The sequence below is a fragment of the Podarcis filfolensis genome, assembly GCF_964270895.1.
Source record: "Podarcis filfolensis genome assembly, chromosome: 1".
Taxonomy (NCBI): domain Eukaryota; kingdom Metazoa; phylum Chordata; class Lepidosauria; order Squamata; family Lacertidae; genus Podarcis; species Podarcis filfolensis.
This window is the reverse complement of record NC_139604.1, coordinates 50,740,106-50,758,687: the sequence shown is the minus strand read 5'-3', so window position 1 is coordinate 50,758,687 and position 18,582 is coordinate 50,740,106. Positions and strand designations below refer to the sequence as shown.

Sequence of the window (18,582 nt, the reverse complement as noted above, 5' to 3'; positions counted from 1 at the left end):
AAGAGCACAGCAAGTGCCCTTTTCATGAGCTGAGTTGCAAGTGCTACCCAAGACTAGAGCTCCCTTGCAAGTTAATTAGCAGGATAAGCTTGCCAAGATGTCAGCTGCAAGTCAATTACAATCAGAACTTCTGAACAGAGCTGAATGAAACCTAGTGTTTAGCTCTAAAACTTGGCAGTGATAAGCGCCTTGAATGCAAAATGCAAAATATTGAATCTTGTTTTACCAGCTTTCATTTTCGGAATGACTTAAAGGGACATTGATATAGGTGGGAGAGAATACACAAAAAGTGCTTTTATTTGGTTTCCCTTGCCCTTTCTCCTCTTTTGCCATGCATTCTTCAAGACACACGTGTAGAGGGATATTGAAACACCACCTTCTCTTTCTTGAGAGGACCTGGGAACCTCACGTACCTTGAATGGGCTGCTGAGTTCTCCAGGGTGCCTTTCTTACTTACAGAGTAGCCCTGCTTAAGGCAGCCTTCACCCATCTGGTGCCTTCCAGATGCTTTGGCCTGTAACTCTTATCAGTCCCAATCAGGCAAAGGCTGGTTTAAAGGGAATTTCCCTTAACTTTCCAAATTCATTTTGCACTGGGCATGCTGGGATATATATGCCTTTTGTGAGTCTAGGTATGCTCCCGGTGCCCATAGGTTGGAGTTCCAATATTTAACCAGTTAGAGTTAATAAAAAAATCACTCTTGATGGATTGATAAGGTATCCCAGTTAAGTGGACAGCAGATTTTGTTTTGATTTTTTTAATAATTAAAATAGAAACACAGTATCAGAAGAGATATTTCTTCTTCCCCGTCAAACAGAAGCAAATGCTTCTAAGACATGTCTGCTCCCACACATTTATGTCTCCACCAAAAGAACATCAAAATATGTTTGCTTCAGGATTTTTATGTTTCCTCCTTTAAAAAAACACATTTCAAAAAAATATATAGTAAGAAAAGACATAGATGACAACAGGTCATCAAAAAGTAAAAGTAATGTAAGGTCATTGGTGTAGCCAGGATTTTTGTTAGGGGAGGCAGAACCGATGTGATTGGTCAGTTAGTTAAGTATTTCTATTGTTTTACTTGATGGGGATGGGGGGGAGCTGCCCCCCGTCCACCCTTGGTTACGCCTATGTGTAAGGTCCATCAAAAAAGATACAGCATGTATTTAAGATAATGGGAGGAGAGCAAAAGAGAAGAAAAAGAGGGGAAAGGACAAGAAAGGTAAGAAAAGGACAAGAGAACAAAAAGATAGAAAGAAGGAGCTGATACATTTCATAAATGTGATTAAGGCATACAGATATTTTTATTTAAAGAAAATATACAGAAAGAGTGTTCAATGAAAAAACACACGCACAATATAGTGCCAAATTCTAGTGGTTTCACTGTTTACTCTCATTGATTTTATTTTATTATTACTATATTGTATTGTACTTTATTACTATTTTAGAAATCAGTTTAAACTTCTTTTGATTATAAAATGATTGAGAATTTCCCCTGCTAAACAAATAAAAAATAAGTATCTAATTTGTTTTATTAAACATGTGTAGAATCTGACATTTGTCAGTACAGATAGCAGGGCAATATACAGAACACAGAGTAAAACAACTAAACCAAATAATGAAATAATAATGATACATACTGAAATGCACCATGAAACAAATAAAGCAGCTGAAAACAACAGAGGAGATTAAGCCCTAATCAGCTTACAAAACTTGGAAAGCCTGGGCAAATGAATTAAGCCCCAACTTGATGCCAGGATGATAACAATGGCATATTCAACCCAAACAATTGATTAGTCAATTAAACAAATGAAACCCCTGCAATTAATTGACTAAGATTTCTTTAATTTGGATGACAGACCATTAAATTCCCTAAAGATGCCAAAATCTGGGTTTTATCCACCAGAATCTGCAAAGCCATTTCATTGACTGATATTTCCATGCTGGGGCTTGGCGTGGCTGGGGTTGAGGTTTGGAAGGAGCAGAGGGAAAGGAAAGGCAGAGCTGTGGTGGTTCTTCTCTCCCCTGCTGTGGTACTGGATAAAAGGCGGCATTGTTGTGGTTTCACAGACAGGGCTTGGCGAGTGAGGTCCCTCGTCCTCCAGGCCTGCTGCCGCCTCTGGTTTTGTTGGAAGGTCTCATTGCGTCAGGCAGCACAGCAAATGGAGCGGACTCTGGCACGACATGTCACTTGCCCTAACCTGGTCTTGAAAATGTTGTGAGAAAGAGTGGGACAACTGTATAAATTGAACTAATTAATAGAAGCGCCAGATGTACTTTATTTTAAGAGATGGCCCCGTAAGCATCTAGGATTTTCATGCTGCAACTTTGCAGGAATCCCAGTTGTGTGATTATGTCCACATTCACCCCATCCATTTAAAGCATTACAGTAGCACTTTAAGCACTCATAGCTTCCCCCAAAGAATTCGAGGAGCTGTAGTTTGTTAAGGGTCCTGAGACCCCTATTCCCATTTCAGAGCTACAGTTCCCAGTGTGGCTTTTAACAACCAATCCCTCTTAACAGGAACTCTGGAAATCATAGCTCTGTGAGGGAAAATAGGGTGTCTCCTAAAAACTCTCAGCACCTTTAAACAAACTATAGTCCCCAGAATTCTCTGGAGGAAGTCATGGTTGTTTAAAGTGGTGCCATAGTGCTTTAGCAGCAACAACAACAATTTAAATAGATGGTGTGAATGTAGCCTATATTAACAGATATGTACCCTAACTATCTCTGGTGTGGACTTCCTGTTTTGTGTCAGTAGCACAACAGAACCTGAGACATACATGGCAAAAGTATAATCTCCTGTTAAATGGATCAAATGTTTGAGATGTCTTCGATGCTGCCTTTAAGTTCCTTTAGAGTCCTGTACCTGGAGAAATCAGCAGCATGGAAAATGTCCAGTGGTAGCTGTGCTTTGATCATATCAGTGTTTAGCTCCTGGTTCATAATGTCTAGTAGAACTTAACCCATGGCATGACATTTCTGAGTTTTCCTACCACCACAGTTCACATCTCTGGCTGCTGGCAACAGGGCTGGGGGGAAGTTTGTGATGGCAGTGACATTGAGATAGGTAAATTATTTTAGAATGTTCTGGAAGTAGGAGAGCTAAATGTGTGGTTGCCATTTTTGTGTGTGGCAATAAGTTGAGCTTGCTCCCTTGGTGCATAGGAAACACTGACATATTCTGAAAGAAATCCTTAAACCCAGGTAAGCTCTAGTGAGCTGTTTATAGTGGTACTGTTGTCTGGGGCTCACCATTTTGTCCCAGCCCAAGGCTTGGGACCATCTTGTTTGCAAGCCAGCTATCTTTCCCATTTTCTCTCTGTCCCCCCCCCCCCACTTCACTTTCCTTCTTCAACCCTCACTAATCTTGTTCTCCTCTTTAATTTTTTTAAATAAAATATTTATTGAAATTTTACAAAAACATAAATTTACAAAATACAAAAAACAGAAAAAACATACAAAAATACATAAAAAAATAATAAAAAAATACAAAGTACAAAAAACAAATAGATACAAAAGAGTTAAAAACAAACCCATTTTTTGTAACTTTAAACTCATTAGCTTGTTTCCTTGACTTCCTCACACCTCCCCTTTTTGTATTCCCATTTAAATAATCAAATCAGCAAATCCTTACTCTCTTTCGTTTATCTTAACTCTATATCTTAACATATTATAGCTCTATATTTTCATCCATTATCAACTCATTTTTGCATATTCTCATTAACTTTGTTGCTAGTGCCTCTTATTTTCAATCCAACATCATTTTTAACATTCATTAATTTTACAGTGTTTCTGAAGATAGTCTTTAAATTTCTTCCAATTTTCTTCCACCAACTCTTCTCCCAGGTCTCGGATTCTGCCAGTCATTTCCGCTAATTCCATATAGTCCATCACCTTCATCTGCCACTCTTCCAGGGTGGGTAAATCTTGTGTCTTCCAATACTTTGCAATGAGTATTCTTGCTGCTGTTGTTGCATACATGAAGAAAGTTCTATCCTTCTTTGGCACCACTTGGCCGACTATGCCCAGGAGAAAGGCCTCTGGTTTCTTCAGGAAGGTATATTTAAATACCTTTTTCATTTCATTATAGATCATCTCCCAGAAAGCCTTAATCTTTGGGCACGTCCACCAAAGGTGAAAGAATGTACCTTCATTTTCTTTACATTTCCAACATTTGTTATCGGGCAAATGATAGATTTTTGCAAGCTTGACTGGTGTCATGTACCACCTGTATATCATTTTCATAATATTCTCTCTTAAGGCATTACATGCTGTAAATTTCATACCGGTGGTCCACAACTGTTCCCAGTCCGCAAACATAATGTTATGACCAATATCTTGTGCCCATTTAATCATTGTAGATTTAACCGTTTCATCCTGCGTATTCCATTTCAACAGCAAGTTATACATTCTTGAAAGTATCTTAGTTTTGGGATCTAACAATTCTGTTTCCAATTTTGATTTTTCCACCTGGAAGCCAATTTTTTTATCCAAATTATAGGCCTCTCTTATTTGATAATAATGAAGCCAGTCACGCACTTTATCTTTTAATTTCTCAAAACTCTGCAATTTCAATTTATCTCCTTCTTGTTCCAGTATTTCCCAATATTTCAGCCATTTGGCCTCCATATTGAGCTTTTTCTGAGCCTTCGCTTCCATTGGTGACAACCACCTTGGGGTTTTATTTTCCAGTAAGTCTTTGTATCTTATCCAGACATTGAACAATGCTTTCCTGACAATATGGTTTTTAAATGCTTTATGTGCTTTAACCTTGTCGTACCACAAATATGCATGCCACCCAAAAACATTGTTAAAACCTTCTAGGTCCAAAATGTCCGTGTTCTCAAGAAGCAGCCAGTCTTTCAACCAGCAGAATGCTGCTGATTCATAGTAAAGTTTAAGGTCTGGCAGGGCAAATCCGCCTCTTTCCTTTGCATCAGTTAATATTTTGAATTTTATTCTGGGCTTCTTGCCCTGCCAGAGAAATCTAGAAATATCTCTCTGCCACTTCTTGAAACAGTCCATCTTGTCCAAAATTTGCAATGATTGAAATAAAAATAACATTTTTGGCAATACATTCATCTTTATTTTTTTTTTAATAAGATTTTTATTAAGATTTTTACATTACAAAAAATAAAAACAAACAGAAAAAGAAAAAAAAAATCTTTCCATCACATTATTTTTCATTTACTTGTTTCTTGGACCTCCTCATACCTCTCTTTTTTGTATTCCAATTCAATTTATTAACTCAGCGATTTGTTTCCCTCTTTATTCTACCCAAATCTTTATTCTTAAATTGTTGTGTTCTTAATATTTTGCTTTTATAAACCCATTTTTTTTTCATATTCTTTTAACCCATTACAGCTAGAAACCTCTTAATTTTAATCCAACATTATTCTAAAATTCATTAATTTTACAATATCTCTGTAAATACTCTTTAAATTTCTTCCAATCTTCTTCCACTGACTCTTCCCCCTGGTCTCGGATCCTGCCGGTCATTTCCGCCAATTCCATATAGTCCATCACCTTCATCTGCCATTCTTCCAAAGTGGGTAAATCTTGTGTCTTCCAATATTTTGCAATAAGTATTCTTGCTGCTGTTGTGGCATACATAAAGAAAATTCTATCCTTCTTTAACACCGATTGATCAACTATGCCCAGAAGAAAGGCCTCTGGTTTCTTCAAGAAGGTATATTTAAATACTTTTTTCAATTCATTATATATCGTCTCCCAGAAAGCCTTAATCCTTGGGCACGTCCACCAAAGGTGAAAGAATGTGCCTTCATTTTCTTTACATTTCCAACATTTATTATCGGGCAAATGATAAATTTTCACAAGCTTGACCGGGGTCATGTACCACCTATAAATCATTTTCATAATATTCTCTCTAAAGGCACTACATGCCGTGAATTTCATACCTGTGGTCCACAACTGTTCCCAGTCAGCAAACATTATGTCATGTCCAACATCTTGTGCCCATTTGATCATTGCATATTTAACCGTTTCATCCTGCGTATTCCATTTTAACAGCAAGTTATACATTCTTGAAAGTATCTTAGTTTTGGGATCTAGCAATTCTGTTTCTAATTTTGATTTTTCCACCTGGAAGCCAATTTTCTTGTCCAGATTATATGCCTCCATTATCTGGTAATAATGGAGCCAATCTCGCACTTTATTCTTTAGTTTCTCAAAACTCTGCAATTTTAATCTATCTCCATCTTGTTCCAAAATTTCCCAATATTTCGGCCATTTAGCCTCCATATTGAGCTTTTTCTGAGCCTTCGCTTCCATTGGTGACAACCACCTTGGGGTTTTATTTTCCAGTAAGTCTTTGTATCTTATCCAGCTTGATCAGTCTTTGCTTTGATCTATATACAGAAAGGAAGGCGGACTTCCTGTTTGCGCCTTCCCATTTCAGTGCCAAATTAATCCTCTTTTTCTTAAATTCCCCGGTCTTTGAACTTGACCTACTCACGGGTAGTTGTTTGTTAGCCGAATTGTCCCAGGAAAAAGGTCAGCGCTTTCTGGCAACAGCTGTGCGGCTTTGCTCCACGGAAGAAGCAGTTGGCTCCCAGCAACACGCCTATCTCCCCGTTTCGCTCCGGGACCCCTTGCGGGGTTCCCTCGCAGTTAGGGGGGGCGCTGAAGGTGCCCGCTGAGTCCCACGAACACAGGCTTCTCCCGCCTGTAGTTTTCTAAAGGGTCCCTGTGTCGCCGTCGCGGCTAGACCCGATTTCCGTGGAGCTATTCCCTCACAGCTGGAGGGCATCCGCCATTACCGATGGCGCCGCCTCCGGAAGTCTCCTCCTCTTTAAAAAGCAATACCACCAGAGGAAGGAAATGGTGCTGCTGATATACGAGCCACGTTACATTGGGACATGACCCAGTTGTGGGTTTGGTTCTGTCAGATGAAGATGAATGTTGAATGGCCATGTCAGACCTAAGCCAATGTCAATTCTGCAGTAGCCAGAGGCCACAGCCACTGGGCCAGAGGCAACTGATGGCATAGGCTTGTGGTTCTCAAACTTATTTCTCTGGGCCCTACTTTCAGAATAAAAATTTGCTTTCACCACAACAAATTTTTTTATTGATAAGAAATACATTGGAAAACAAAAAGAAACAACACAGAACACAGCTACTTTATAATATGATCATGGGACACCCAGAAACTATAAATCAATGCAGCTGCGAACATGAATCATTCCCACATACTTGATGCTCTCATTTTGAAAAGATATGTACTGTATCCATATTATGTAAATAAGAATTTTTTTGTTTTGTTAGTATACTATACTACTCTGAAATGTTTAAATGTTTCTATGATTGTCTTTGAATCTTCCTGCTACAATTGCCATCCTCTCCTGGCTCACCAGTGTGGTGCACCACACCCTTTGAGAACCACTGGCATAGGTGAATGACTTACTGGGCAGCATTCTGCAAGGAGCTCCCTCATGCAACCATCTGCTTGATGTGGGATGTAGGAAATTCATGTGGATCCCACAGAGATATCAGTGTCCTGTAGTTTCAGACTTTGTCTCCAGACTGTTCACTTAGGACAGCAAGTTGTTCCTTCAGGTGCCCAAGCAAAGAAGTTTTTGTAAATGTCCCCTCCGTGCCTTTGGGCTGCCCATGTGCCACAGGTGTAGGTATATATAGTCTGGCAGGCTAGGAATGTCTGTGGGCATTTATGCAAGGCTGCATTTATTGGCCAATAATTGGACATATAAAACTGCCTTATACGGAGCCAGATCATTAGTTTATCTAGCTCAGTATGTTCTACTCTGACTGGCAGCAGTTCTCAAGGACTCAGGCATTTTCCTCTGCAGCCCTGCTAACCTGAGATCCCTTTTAAACTGGAGATGGTAGTGATTGAATCTGGGACCTTTTGGATGCAAATAATGTGTCCTGCCAGTGAGCTACAGACCCTCCCCATATCAATTTCAGGGCTCATAGGTCTAGGTCTTTCAGCTCAGTTAAGATTGTACAGCACATCAGCCAACCCACCTAAGTCTTTGTCCCTCCCTCTCTCAAAGCTTTTCTCTTTTCTCCCCCACATTTACTCCTTTCTTTCAAAGCTGCCAATCACTGGTCCACCCCCTGCTGCGTTTCCAAGGCTTGTCTAATCTGGAAATCGAACGTGAACCGAATTCTGTGTGTTGCTGGAAGGAAATATGAACCAAATGTAAGCATGGCCGTTCAGGGGGAAACACACTTCCAGGCCCAAGCTGTTTTTAATAAGGGATCTCAATTGGCAGGACCCGGCAACGCCAAGGCAGCAGGCTCAAGGAAGCCCAAGAAAAAAAGAACAGTCAGCACTGAGCTAGTAGGAGAGTGAGGAGGACCCATGTGGTCAATTCAGCTGCTCCAGATTTTCCAAATTAAGGCTGCTTCTTCTTCTTCTTCCACCAGCTAGTTGTCCTTGGTTTGTGTGTGTCTCTGTGTGTGCGCAAACTCGCCTATTTGTAGCAAGGTTATATTCTTCTTTCAGTCTCATGCTGCTGTCTAGTTTTAGGAAGTGGACTGTGAATGGAAGGAGTTGCCTCTCTGCTGCATATTGAGTCAGTGGATTTCAACCAGTGTGCCGTGGTACCCTGGGGTGCCTTGAATGATGGTTAAGGGTGCCGTGGGCAACACTAGCCTCTGTCCCTTTTCCTCCCCTCCCTCCTCTGATGCTCTCTCACATCTCTGCCTCTCCAAGCCTTGCACAGCTGTTTATTGTAGCAGCCCTGACTATAAGCTCCATAGGTGAATGGTGCTTCCAGGAGGAATCTCTCTTTGGGATGGTGGGGGGCAGGTAGGCAGCTCAGAGACCAGGGGCAACGGCAACGGCAGTGGCAGCGGCTGCCTGGAGGACTCACAAGGAGAGTGGAGAGGAAAGGAGGCTGGGGGAACACTCCACAAGGGAGGGTGTTCAAAAAAGAGTGAGAGACTGCCAGCTCTGCAGGCAAGAGGTGACATAACTGGGCTCCTGATCCCCATAGGGGTGCCGCAGAAAGAATGTAGTTGGTTAATGGAGCTGTGGACTCCAAAAGGTTGAAAGCCTCTGGCCTAGGGCTTAGAGGCACATTAACCTGGGGCAATGTGGTTTGACGGCTGTTTCTTTATGTTGGGTATTGTGTATGGCAGGAATTGGAATTAAGAGATATCTAAGGCTGAAACCAAGAGCCAATTAGACTTGCTTTTTGAGGGGGGCGGGAAGCATGCATGTGTCCACCTGTCTTAAGGTGCTTGCAAAAAATGCAGGAAAGTTAATGCACACACCTTATTTTCCAGAAGCAGAATGCATTTGGCAAGCTTCCAAAACCAATTAAGAGAATATGTATTTATCTCTTTTTCAAGCACTTTCTTCCTTTTTGCATTTCCACATAGCACAGGGCTATGCTAATCCCTGACTTCAAAAAGCAAACTTTGCCATAATGATTTCTGTCATAAAAAAACAATTATCAAAATCCTAATTCAGATATCTGATGTTGATATTTAGACTGCAACGATTGTGCTTGTTAAGTTAAAAGAAGTTAAAAGAAATGCAGCCAAAAGATCCAGACCTCTTTTCATCCCCCAAACCCAAGCCCCACAAGTGAATTCATGGCAAATTGGTTGCTTTTGCAGTGGAACTTAACTCAAATGCCAAATTTTGGCATAAATAGCGACTGGCCAGAAACCAAATTCCATGACTTAAAAGAGTAAACAATCAAAGCCTCTGGCATGAATATCTGCTGCTACAAGTTAGTCTTCATTTAACACCAAAATGATGCTAGGTGCTGTTCGTATTTAGAGATGGTGTGACACTCCCACTGCCACCCAGAAGAATTCAGTCCTGGAGATTGATTTTGTCATATTTAATGCTCAGATAGTCTGCCACTGGTTCGGAGACAGGCTTCCCAAAATAAGGATTTTATTGCTCATGGGTTGTGGGTCTAAATCTGCTAGACTCTCCTGAACACGACTTCAGTGTCCTTTCGTGCTTAGCCAGCCCCAGCTTCCCCCGGAGGAGCATAGTCGTGTGTTTCATTTCTCCTTCCCTCCTCCTCCTCCTCCTCCCTTTGCTTCTCTTGTGGGGATGGGGCTGCAGCTGAAACTCGGCAGCCTTTCAACCATTAAACTATATAAAAGCGCGGCAAAGTTATGCAGCTGCCCATCGAGGAGGGGCCTGGAGGGGAGGGGTCTGCAGCCATAAAGAGAGGGTTTCTCCAGAGGCACCGCCCCTCCCCCTTTCCTTTGGAGGTGAAGGAGCTGACCTAAGAAGCAGCAAGGAGAGGAATCCACGGTGACACCAGGCAAGGGAAGGCGAAGAGGCAGCAGCGGCAGAGAGGCACATGCCCAGACGTTGCTGTTGGCTGGAAAGCCTCGCGCTTTCTCCTTGCCTCTGTCTAGCCCTCCTACCCCTTGGCTGCGCGGAGGATGTGCTGAGCTGATGCTGTTATGCTGTCGGTTTCACTGAGTCTCCCAAAGGGCCGATCCGGTGACAGGATGACCTGGGTTTGCTTGTCTTGCATGCTTTGGGTACGTAGATGTCTTTCGACGACATCCCGCAGCATCATTTTCCTCCCCCGCCTTACTCCCAAGTTGCCTGCTTTTGGTTGTGTTGCAAAGCGAAGCCGGGCTTCTGGTCGAGGGGTTGCAGTTACTGGGCTGGAGTGTTTCCTTCCACTTTTGACCGCATTTCCAAACAGGGCAACTGTAGAGGAGGAAGGAGGGGATGTCGTGGGAGAGCTTTGTGCTTGTTTGTTCGTGTGTGTGTGTGTGTGTGTGTGTGTGTGTGCATCCATGTGTTAATGCCAGTTGATGGATGGATTTCAAAGACTGCCTCTCAGGGATTGGAAAGGGAGACGAGGATCGGGAAAAGGAGAGGAAAGCCCTCCTAAAGGATTCCATCTGGATGTGACTTTGCAAGGAAAGCCTTTGATGCTTGCTGGGAAGCAGATGTCCAGCTATCCGGCTCGCTGCGCCACTGGAGAACACTGCAGGGAAGCCGGGGATGTCGGGCTTAGAAGCATTTTCTTCCTTTCTCCCCTGTTTAAAATGCCATTAGTTTTCACGTGAGGGGGAAATTGACTTTTCACTGTTTTTCCGGCGCTTGTGAGAACCAGATCGCTCGCCCCTTTCTTTACCGGTTTTGCAGCGAAAGGGAGGGCAAAACGAACTGTGCTCACTGAGAGAGCCTCTATGGTCATTTGGAGGCGATCTATTAATGCAGATAGTGGATGGGGATTTGGAACTGTGGAAACATGAGCATGACATATTGGAGACCACCCACTAGGCTAGAAAGGTGTTTTGCAGTTGCATCTTGGGACGCATGATGGTGGCACCAATATCTAGAAGTAGATCTGGGTGTTCTAAGCCCCTTCCATGATGGATCATATTGGAGACGTGCATGTGACCTGCTGTACACGAGTGAGTGTCGAAGCTAGGATAGTCTCCGGCCACCTATTTCTTTTCCATGTCCTGTAGGTCAGGTAACCTGCTGCACGTGGCTTGTGTGAGAATAAGCAAGATTTCTGATTTACAGTGGTACCTTGGGTTAAGAACTTAATTTGTTCTGTAGGTCTGTTCTTGAAACTGTTCTTAACCTGAGGTACCACTTTAGGTAATGGGCCTCCCGCTGCCGCTGTGCGATTTCTGTTCTCATCCTGAAGCAAAGTTCTTAACCCGAGGTACTATTTCTGGGTTAGCGGAGTCTGTAACCTGAAGCATCTGTAACCTGAAGTGTCTGTAACCCGAGGTACCACTGTTATGGGAGAGAAGCAGCCAGTGGGAAAATACCAGAGGTTAGGTGCTTCCACAGGCAGGAAACCAGAGATGCCAAAAATAATTGTGTTTTTAAAGAGCATTATTTGTGCTTCCTTCCAATACTTCGTCTAGTAATCCTGCTGGCCAGATCCTGATACAGTTGGGCCCAGTGACTTGGAAGGCCACCCTGAGACCCATTTGCAACAAGGCAGGATTTGCTCCGTAGCTGCTCAGCCTGGGAGGGGGGCGGGAATGGGCTTTGGGACATAACTAATCGGACAAACATTTGCATGAAAAGAGAACTCTGCTTCTCCAGAGCGGAGCCTGTCTGCCTGGTCCCTACAGTTACAACCCGCTGTTTGTGACATCGCTTTGTTGCCATAGCGATGCTTTGGGTGGTCCCAAAGGCGTGGGGGGGGGAGGTGGTGGGTAGTTGGAGGACAGAATGAAGCCAAGAAGAAGTGGGAGTGGGGGGACTCTGCAACTGCCAAAATTGGCCTGGGTTCTGAAGTGGCCTTTCAGGGGGAGAGAGTGACGATGGATCAGCAGGCTCTCAAATCTGGATGGAAGAGCCAGTGTTGTTGGGGTCTGTTTCCAACACTACCTCATATTAGTTACTCCACAGTAATAAAGATGTGAGCTATTCTTGCTGATCTTTGCAAAGCGAGGTGGTAAGCCATGGAGAAACAGTGGCAGATTTTTTGTTCAGTTTTAGATGTCTCCCTAAAGAAATAGAAGCAAGCAGAGGGATAGACTCACGATTGCCAATTCACAAAAGTATTTCCTACAAGCTATGCTTATCCACACATCCCATTGTCCCGCTTCTTTCTCCCTTGAGGAAAACTGCTCCTTAGTGTTAAATCAGAGCAAATGGCAATTCAGGTTTTCTCTGGACTGGCATTTGCACCAATCTAACACTAAAGAGTGAGTTTTCCCTGGGAAACGAGTTGGGCAAGGGGAAAACTGATTGGAGCCATGCTTTCTAGGCATGGGATGCATGCAAATGTGGATGAGCCCTCTCTTTGCTGTAGTGACTGGCATTGTGAGTAGTCAGGGATGTATTTTTTTAATTTCAGAACCCTCCGGTTCCTGAAAACCATTTGAAATATGGGCACTGAGTCGAGATCTCTGTGCATGAATTGGCCCATGTTCTGTCTTGTGCAGGAGCCTTTCCCCACTGTCCCATCTATTCCCAGTTAGGGTCAAAATGGAGAGTAATCTGAATATATGAACAAGAGGCCTAAACAGTTTCAGCCTTCATGAGACTTACAGGCCCAAAGTCCCCTTGGACTCATGGGGAAAGTTCCTTACTCCTTTGATGGTTTGCTTAGTCTCCTTGCATGTGTACAGAGGAAGCTGAATCCTGTATTCAAAGAATAAGTAAAAAGGTAAATGTAAAGGACCCCTGGATGGTTCAGACCAGTCAAAGGCGACTATGGGGTTGTGGTGCTCATCTCATATCAGGCCAAGGGAGCGAGTGTTTGTCTGCAGACAGCTTTCTGGGTCATTTCACGGAGGACCTTAAGGTCCATAAATAGCAACACCCTAGAGGTCCCGGGCCCTAAGGAACTTAGATTAGCCTCAACCAGAGCCAGGGCCTTTTCAACACTGGCTCCGGCCTGGTGGAACACTCTGTCTCATGAGACCAGGGCCTTGCGGGATCTGATTTCTTTCCTCAGGGCCTGTAAGACAGAGTTGTTCTGCCTGGCCTTTGGCTTAGAATCAGTTTGACTCCCTCCCCCCCCTTCTTTTTTCCTTTCTCTTCCTGTGATGAGGCTGCATTTTAATGTTTTAATTGTTTTAATGTTGTATTTTAAACTTGTTTTTTAAGTTGTATTTCAATCAGCTTGTTTTTATTATTGGCTGTTAGCCGCCCTGAGCCCGATCTTGGCTGGGGAGGGCGGGGTATAAATAAAATTTATGATGATGAGGATGATGAAGATGTGGCGGAAACCAGAGCACACGGAAACACCGTTTACCTTCCCACCACAGTGATACCTATTTATCTACTTTCACTGGCGTGCTTTCGAACTGCTAAGTTGGCAGGAGATGGGACAGAGCAAGGGGAGCTCACCCCATCGTGGGGATTCGAACTGCCAACCTTCTGATCAGCAGGTCCAGCCATAGGGTTCATGAGCTTGTTGGATTCCACCCCCCCCCGCCCCAGTACCAGAGATGAAAAACAATGCAGGGAAGCATTTAAATGGAAGCAGAGTGTGGGTTCCACAAAATAAGAAGTGTGTTTGTGTATGTTTTCATACCGTGCTTCCCTCTGCTTCCTGATTGCTGGCTGCTTAATGAGCTAACAAAGCTCTCCAGTGATGTAAGATCACAACGTGTTCATGCGGAGTTTTATCTTTTCCTTTTTTATTTTTTTGCTGTAGGAGGATTTTATTGCAATGATTTAAATGATGGGGGGTGACACGTGTTGTGATTTATCATCCTGGACAAGAACAGGGGAGGAGTAGCTTTGCCAGGTCAGAGAGTTCATTGCGCCTAGCATCCTTTCTCTGATAATGGCCAGTTCCAGATGCTTTTGAGGAAATGTTTTAACAGCATGGGGTACTAACCGGGAACTCCAGTCTCTGTTGATCACTTCCAGCCTGTTGGAAGCTGATGTTTTTGGGAGAAGAACATAGGAGTTCCCAGGAGCTTGCCTGCTTTTCCAAAAGCAACAATAGAGGGAGGTGAAAGACCAGAGCCAGCTTTTTTGGGGTGGGGGGTGGGGGGATGCTACCAAGTGATTACATATTAGTTCAAGTCTAGACACTAAGCATTTATAGCACCCCTTTCTGATTAAGAATCATGAATGATAATCAGTGACATTTTAATAGGGTTACTTTGGAAATCTGGAAACTATTTGTAATTCCAAGGTGCTAGTCATATTTGTAGCAGCTGGAATCAGAAATTGTGCCAGCTTTATGCAATGAAAGAAAATAAAAGGATGGAAATTCAATTATGTTTAAAATATCAGATTTTTTAAAATAAAAAAGGATTTGTGCAATTTGAAAAGCTCAATTACATTAATTGTCTTTTGTTTAAAAATGTAGTTTGCAACAAAATCTGAATTAGGAAAAGAAACCGATTAGACTTAAAATATTTGATCCTTTTTTATAGATAGCAAAACAGGGTGGTTACATATTCTTCTACCTAATTATGCCTCCATAATTCTCTGTGTCTGTTTTAGATTGTAATCCTTTTAGGAAAGGGGCCCATCATACCTGTTCTTTATACTGTGCCATCTACAAGGAAGGCTCTATGTCAATAAATCTGCAACCCAAAATCAAACACTGAATTAAAGGTGTTGTTTGCACAACACAGCAAGCCCAACTAAAGTGGGAGATTTCTACAGCTATTGACATGCGCCCACAACTCTCCACCCTCCATTCAGGCAAGCAAGAGTTGATGGGAGACATTCTAGGCAGACAAATGAACCAGAGTAAGGTTTGCAGCAGGAAAGGTGAGGGGTGTCACCTGGGAAAAGAGGGTGCAGCTTTGGGGAGAGAGTGTGACCTGGTAAGAGGCATGGGGACCAGAGAGCAATAGTGACTAGTAATGGTCTGCCACTGTGCATCTGACTTCCAGACAACAGAAGCACTACTGCTTACTAGGAGAAGTAAGGGCAAGTGAGGTGGTGGGGATGCTGGCACTGTGTGGGAGCAGTACCAAGGCCCCTGCCTCTTCAACACTTCTTCTAAGTGGCAGCTACTCTGCTGCTGGGAGGTCATTTGTGTGGCAGTGCCCCTCCTTGCTGGCTGCTACAGCCAGACAGAGGAAGTCTTGATGGCTGCATTTGCCCTTTGGACCTCAGGCTCCCCACCCATGTTAAACAGTTGGTATATAACCAAATGTATATAATTTTGCAGTTCAAAAGGCATGTTAAGGCTTTGAGCAAAGGTTCTGTCATATGCTCCTATATAAATGCCCTCTTTAAATGAAAACCGTTATATTCTACCAACTAGGTGGCAAGATGTGCAAAACCTTTTTCTTGGTGAAGTAAACTGCAGATTAAACATTCCTGATTTTATTTAAATTTCCTTGGTTTGAACTTTATAAATTTAACAAAACAAACAATTTCGCGCGTTCCATGCATAATTGCAAATTAACCATAGGTTAATTAACCATAGGTTAATTTTCCCTTCATGGAGATACAGTAATTTCCTGATAGGAAACTGAATATTACAAATGTATGGAAAGGGTGTGTATATGTGCTCAAATGGTTTTATTCTCTTGGAACATTGACTGGATGTCAGATATTCAATCCTCTGGGTACCCTTGGATAAAAGGGCATCCATGTCTTTTCTTTGGGGAGGTTATGGCTGTGTAAGAAAAGCTAGTACATGAAACTGCCTTCAGATACAAGCTAGAGGACTGTGCGGTTAGGCAACTTAGAATCATAGAAGTGTAGAGTTGGAAGGGACCCTGAGGGTCATCTAGTCCAACCCTCTTTCAATGTGGGACTCTCAACTAAAGCATCCATGACAGATGGCCATCCAATCTCGGCTTAAAAACCTCCAAGGAAGGAGAGTCCACAACCTCCTGAGGGAGTTTGTTCCACTGTCAAACAGCTCTTTCTGTCAGAAAGTTTGGTTGGAATCTCCTTGCTTGTAACTTGAATAAACTGAATATCTACAGCAGGAGAAAACAAGCTTGCTCTATCTTCTATAGGACAACCCTTTAGATATTTGAAGACGGCTATCATATCTCCGCTCAGTCTCCTCTTTTCCAGGTTAAACATACCCAGCTCCCTCAGCCGTTCTTCATAAGGTTTGGTTTCCAGACTCTTGATCATCTTGGTTACCCTCCACGGCACACATTCCAGCTTGCCAATAGCCTTCTTTAATTGTGGCCACAGTATTCCTGGTGTGGTCTCTATAAGGTAGAATAGAGTGGTACTATTACTTCCCTTGATCTGGACACTATCCTTCTGTTGATGCAGCCTAGAATAGCATTAGCTTTTTTGGCTGCTGCATCACACTGTTGACTCATGTTAAGCTTGTGGTCCACCAAGACCCCTAGATCCTTTTCACACATACTGCTAGTAAGCCAGATGTCCTCCATCCTATATTTGTGCATCTGGTTCTTCCTGCCTAAGTGCAGAACCTTAGATTCGTCCCTATTGAAATTCATTCTGTTAGTTTGGGCCCAGTTCTCCAATCTGTTAAGTTCATCTTGAATCCCAATTCTGTCTTCTGCGACATTAGCTACACTGAGCTTTTCATAATATTGGAGCTCTTTTCCATAATTTTAACTTTAATTACATCTAAAGTGAAGCAATGTAAATGGCTACTACTTCACATAAACAGAAAATATTTGCAAGTCAATATCCTTGGGCTGCCTGCTTCCCTGCACCACCAATTATCATTTCCCATTACTATCAGATGTGTTCATCGTTTCCTCTGGGAGACAAAAATTAGCTTGGATTGATGTGTGTGCAGGTGAGTGATTTGAGCAATATCGCCTCATTGTATGTGTTCAGTCTTGTCAAAGCTCTTTTGCTGTCCTTCAACCCTGAAACATGGTTATTCAGTTAAAAAATTGGCTATGGCTACAGCCCTGCTTTCAAAAAAAATGTTAGATGCTTACAGTTCTTCATATGGATTCCTTGTGTGCTAGGCAGGCAGCTAAGGTTGCCTGGCAACCATGGCCTCCTCCCAAACTTGCATGGGAAATGGTAAAGAAAGAACTGGATTAGAGTTCTTCTCCTTGAGTGCTGTGGTAAGTGCAGTGCAACTTGGGAAAAGAACACAAGAGCAGCCATGTTTGGTTCGTGCAGTAGGCCATTCAATCCTGTGTCTTTTGACAGTGGTTAGATATGAGTTTTTCAAGACATTTTAATGAGCAGGGTACTTCATTTCCAAGCTGCAATCAGTGGTGTGATTTTGGTGGGAAATGGGGAAATATTAAAACACTACTAATCAAATTTTGGGAGGATTAGAAAGCAGAAGATTTCTGGAGTGAAATGTTGATGCTCAGGACTTCACTAGATTTTTTGCACTAAGGCAACAAACAAGGGAGCACTTCTCTGATCTGTCCAGTATTGGCCGCAGTTAGAGGCAGGTACTGAACTTTGTGGATCATTATTACTGCTCTGGTTCATGCTGGCTGGGCCTCATTCTGCTATCCCTCAAAATATTAAACAGCTTGACAAAAGTCAAATGGGCCTGGGGATGCAATCCTTCCCCCACTTCAACACACTGGAGCTTACTGCTAAGTAAACATGGGGAAGATTGTGTTACTGTTGGAATTTGTGTTCAAGGTTAAAATAATCATCTGTCCTGACTGTTGATGGTTTACTCTGAAGCACCAGTAAGGTCTTTCCTCCAATATAGTTCCTGGCTCTCAGAGAAGGCAGAACACATGGATTTCAAAGTCCGTGCCCTAAGTCCATGCTCTTACTAACAGCACATATGAGGACTCTTTGATTCAGCAAGTAAACTCAGCTGCCGCTGAGTGCAAAGCTGATAGGTTTGGGGTATAAATTTTCTTAATAAATGAACAAACTAGTTCTTGTCCCCATGGTTAGCCCCAGGCAAGACTGATTTCCTATTCATGTAGCTCAGGGAGGACACAGTCCTTGTGCTTTAGTAAACCTCTCTTGCCTTTCAGTGGCACCCGTGGCCTGTAAACTTAATGAGAATAATCACTCTTAATTAGACAGCAATTTAAAAGGCAGCAGTTGAGCTCTTGATTGGGGGTCCCTGCAGTAAAAAACATGTTATGTGAGTGTGGCAGATGGAGGGGAGGGTGTGGCTCAAGGGGAGAACTGCATTGGGATAAAGGGAAGGGAGAATTAAATGAGGGTTCAAGAAGGTTGTTTGTTTATTGTGACGGAATGAAAAGCAAAC

General features: G+C 42.8%; 1 protein-coding gene across 22 annotated transcripts in view; it reads left to right on the top strand.

Annotated features, from left to right (window-relative positions):
* Positions 1–18,582, top strand: part of TNS1 (tensin 1) — a 319,529-nt gene that overhangs the window by 64,590 nt on the left and 236,357 nt on the right. The window contains exon 1 of one of the 22 annotated variants that reach the window (XM_083583981.1): positions 10,397–10,507. The exons of the other annotated variants lie outside the window; for them this stretch is intronic. Coding sequence (XP_083440107.1) covers positions 10,427–10,507 — 81 coding nt within the window. The 5' untranslated portion in view covers positions 10,397–10,426. Of the gene's footprint in view, positions 1–10,396; positions 10,508–18,582 lie in introns of those variants that run through there. 22 annotated transcript variants of the gene reach the window in all.